The sequence below is a fragment of the Limulus polyphemus genome, unplaced genomic scaffold, assembly GCF_000517525.1.
Source record: "Limulus polyphemus unplaced genomic scaffold, Limulus_polyphemus-2.1.2 Scaffold464, whole genome shotgun sequence".
NCBI classification, from domain to species: Eukaryota; Metazoa; Arthropoda; class Merostomata; order Xiphosura; family Limulidae; genus Limulus; species Limulus polyphemus.
In genome coordinates, this window is record NW_013666074.1 from 1,402 (window position 1) to 6,074 (window position 4,673).

At 34.2% G+C, this 4,673-nt stretch overlaps 1 protein-coding gene across 2 annotated transcripts in view; it reads left to right on the top strand.

Annotated features, from left to right (window-relative positions):
- The first annotated feature begins 1,507 nt into the window (after positions 1-1,507).
- LOC106458445 (CDGSH iron-sulfur domain-containing protein 3, mitochondrial-like) overlaps positions 1,508-4,673 on the top strand; it is a 9,876-nt gene continuing 6,710 nt past the window's right edge. Inside the window, exon 1 of one of the 2 annotated variants that reach the window (XM_013917957.2) lies at positions 1,508-1,766. In XM_013917957.2, coding sequence (XP_013773411.1) covers positions 1,707-1,766 — 60 coding nt within the window. In that variant the 5' untranslated portion in view covers positions 1,508-1,706. The remainder of the gene's footprint in view (positions 1,767-4,673) is intronic. The other variant, XM_022384657.1, reaches the window with a different exon arrangement.

Sequence of the window (4,673 nt, forward strand, 5' to 3'; positions counted from 1 at the left end):
GTAAAGAATTTGTGTCGCTAAAGTTTCGTCGGAACGAAGTTACGGAAAGTTAATTAACAAACGGAGACGTAACAATACCTTTATTACCTAATCGGCTGTCCGCCTTCTATATTCTCGACGTCAATGATCATTAACAAAACTTTCTACAACCATTTGCTTTTAAATCTTATTATAACAAAAACTAAACAATAATAAAATATTCACTCACAAAAATAAATTAATCCCTAATATCTAAACGAAACCGTTTTTTATATTGTGATAACTATGTTGTAAGTAGTACTAATGATTATAGGTAAATTCAACGTTTCACGTTAAGTAAGGAACATTGGAATAATATAGTTCTACTTGGTTTCAATCTGGTTAGTTGACGTAAAAACAGGGGTTAAATTTGAGTGGAATGGTCGGGGATAGTTTTCTCTTTCTCTAGAATTCAAGCCTTTAACATTCCTGGTCTTTTAATTGGAAGGAAAATTATTCTGTAGTGTCACACTGTCACTAGATCACAAAAGAGAGTTCCACCATTTTAAAATTCCAATTTAACCACTGTGGAAAAATATTTGGAGAGACGAAAGTTGTGCATTGATTCACAAATCCAGTAGAAGGTGACAGTTTAGTGTCATGACGCAAGTATGCATACTGTGTTGTTCTTTTAGAAGTAAGTATTGTTTTACAGTTTCATCACATGTACAGTCTGTTTATTCTTTAGCCTAAACTTAGTCATTTAGCTACATTAGAAAAGTATTCTGTGATTATCCTTATCGATTATTTCATTACAAAGTAAACCTATCTAATGCTCGTGCAGGTTTCAGTTTCACACGTGGATAACAAATCAATCAAAATGTATACAAGTTAGCTTAGTGATATAACTCTGGATTTTGGAGCTAACGAATTGGATTGGAATCCGTGTGATATCTCAAAATATTTCTGTACTTTAAGCTTTGAGTGCATTATAAGAGTGACAGTCAACCTTTTAACGTCGGTAGTAGGTGATGCTGACTGGCTGCCTTCCCTCTGGTCTTACACTGCTAAATTAGAGACTGCTAGCGCAGATAGCCCTCGTTTAGCTTTGCGCGAAATTCAAAACAAACCCAACCCTCTGATCAGTAGTTCAAAATTAAGGAGGGCAGCAGACAGTCTTAGTAGCTTTGTAGAAATGCAAATCAAACATTTATCATTTGTATAATCCTGTATGTGTGTGCTTCATTAATCCCTTAAAAAATTATGGGCAACACCAGAAGTACCGAAAACAATGAAATTTTTACGCTTATTTTCGGAATACTTGTTGATAATAAAACTTATAAAATTAATATTTTCCGAAACAGTTGCAACATTGTAACAAAACGAAAAATACAACAACATTTAACTTTTGTATGGCCAGATGGTTAGGGCGCTCGACTCGCAATCTGAGGGTTGCGGGTTCGAATCTCCGTCACACCAAACATGCTCGCCCTTTCAGCCGTGGAAGCGTTATAACGTGATGGTCAATCCCACTATTTGTTGGTAACAGAGTAGCCCAAGTGTTGGCAGTGGGTGGTGATGATTAGCTGCCTTCCATCTGGTCTTACACTGCTAAATTAGGGACGACTAGCGTAGATAGCCCTCGTATAGCTTTGCGTGAAATTCAAAACCAAACAAAACTTTTGTATTTTAATAGTTTTGTCGTATGGTAGTTTATATATTATATCGTGCAGGTGGTGCTTTTCAACATGGCGCTTTACGTGAAAGGAGCTTCATTCTTTTCTAGAAGTAGAATATGGAACCCAGAGGTAATTCATATTTTACTTTTAGGTAGAAAGAGAAAAATAGATTAGTATAATTAAGGTTTAACGCAAAAGTATTCAGATAGCTTAAAGCTAAGTGTGAAGGGTTGTTTTGACGAGATTATGATTTTTGAGATGTATAATGTATCTCACTATTTGTATTTTGTAGGTAGACCTTTAAATTTAACTTGTGTTTTGTAAGTTGTAAAATTGTATTTCGTTTCAAGCATAAAAAGAACGCACGGTGTCAATGTAGATAGCAGATGTAAATTACTTAAATTGTAAGGCACACTAGGTATGAAACTGAAAGTCGATGTACATTCGCAAGAAAAGATATACTGACATTTCTCTCTTTTTTTTCTTTTTTAGTTCAGAAAAATATGTAAATTTAAGTTTCACATTGATCATTAGCCATCAATTTTCTAGTGGCAGCATTATTTCAATAGGAAAACTTTTGAAATTTTCTTAGCATTTCTATGCTTCAGCGATCCCCCCAGTGTCAACATAATGATATAAATCATACTAAATGTAAGAGGCACTGGGTGTGATTTTTATGCTGGTGGAAGATTACTAAAAATATAGTGAAAAATCATTTACACAAATTACGAGCCTCATGTTGTAAATTAATTCTGTAGTTAATTATAACAAAAGCTCTTTAAGCAATGAAAAATAAACTGTTTAAAAGCATACCACCATAATACAATCTGGATGTAGTCAGACTAAAATATATCTACTGTACAAAGTATCTTTTAACATATTTCCAACAGGAATCTTACTTTTATGTACTGCCTGTAGAATTTGCACAATATTCTGGTTTGACCATGTGTAGAAGAGATAACAGTTTTTATGTGAAAAAATTAACCACACATAAAATATTAATTTTTATATATTTTCATTGAACTAATTATAATTTCAAGTTTTTGGTTTATTTGCCCTGTTTATAACAGTCACTAATCATCTTTCATCATTAGAAACTTAAGGCAAGCTTGACAGAAGGCCATTCAGGTTATCTAGCAACATAATGATTGTTTAGCACCCAGTGCAAGTCGACTGGATTTTTATATCATATTTTGTTCAACAAGAATAATGATAATATGCTTCCAGTAATCTTATCATTAACACACAACACACATATTGCATATTATATAGCTAAACTGTTGTGACATCTGTGATCACAAATTTAGATGTTTTCTTTTGTTTACATATATTCTAAACACCCACCACAATTTTTTTACTTTTGCATAACAAAGCTATGGGGCAGTGACCCATGTAGCTCCATCCTGTTTACAGCTCTGGGATTATAAAAGGGAGATTGTTTATTTTTATTTAATTTTTAAACCAGTTAAGTATAGGTACCTGCAAACAAAACCTGACCTGTCTTGAAACACAGACCAAGAAGTCTAACACATGCATAAGTCATTGTGTTTTGTCTAAGCCCAAAGTCATAATGAAAGTGAAGGCTAGCCAGTCACCAACTGCACATGAATTGAATTCTTACCTTTGTGGGGGGCAGTGTGGGTCAGTAGCTTTGCACCTTGTATCTGTGGTCAGTTGGTTGCAAGTTCGAGGCTTGCTTATGAAATACTGTTGTGTAATTGAGCAGTTATTTCAGTCTACCCAACTGTATGATGGGTATTAGCTTTTAGCTGGGTGGTTAATCTGTGATGGCCTTGGATCCCATCCAGGGAGGATATGTTATCATTTTCATCTCCTTGTGTCGATAAAGCCAGAACTTAGCACCAGTTCCCAAGTGGTATATAAGCAAAGAGTGGATTTGACCTACTAATAAAAATTTAAGAGAGTTCATATTCAAAACAAAAACAGCTCCATCAAGCAAATCATTCCATAGATTAATAAAAAACCCACCATTTACACTCTGGCACATTCATTAGGAATAGCAAGGATATTTTGAATAAGAGACCTATGATCATCATAATCAGTTTTTGGATTGTAGGCAAACTTAGAAATACTACTCCCCCCCAAAAAAAAAGAAAAGAAGAAGCAAAAAGTCATTAACATAATTAATGAACAACAAGTACCCTAAAATAGATCCTTTAAAGACCAGAGTAATAATAATATTTTCTCAATTAGGAAAATTCCCATTTATCGTTACTTTCTGTTCTCTCCAGTTAAGTCAATTTTAAATCCATTTTGTAATTTTTTCTCATTAAAGCCCTGAGCATCCGGTGTACTAATCAATCTTGTGAGGAACCTTATCAAAGACTTTTTGAAAGTCAAGTTATAGAGCAACAACAAAGATGCCCTCATCCGATAAAAGATGCAAACCCCCCCAAAAAAATAAAATAAAATGGTAAAGTAATTATTTTCTAAAACCACACTGAAAATTATCAGTTATATATGTTTTCTAAATGACTTCTTACAACATATTACAAAACCTTACTAAGAAGAGAAGTGAGTTATCCTTAGTGCTTGCTATGTCTGCAAATAAATGTTCTCAAAAATCCATTTACAGTCAGTGTTCATTAGTCATGATCCTCTGAAATACTGCTACAAGGGGATACGTGTAGTTTGTTCTGAAACATTCCCTCCCTGCAGATAGCAGTTTTGATTTTATAAGACTGACTTAAAAATACACCATGAATGCATTAAAAATAGAATGAGTGGCTCTATTCTGGTGTACACGCATTTACACTGACAGGAAATTGGAAGAAACCAGACCTATTGCTCATTGCCTGATGGATCAAAGAAGCTTGGGATGACATTGATCTGGCACTGATTCAGTATGGCTTTAATAAGTGTTGCCTCACAAATGCCATGGATAGTTCAGAAGACAAAATCCTCTTTGGTGACAATGCTGTTGTAGTCAATAACAATATCCATGGTGATGCTATTTGTGGTGGCAACGAGGTGGTAGAAAAATTGTGGCAACTATTCAACAACAATGATTTGGAC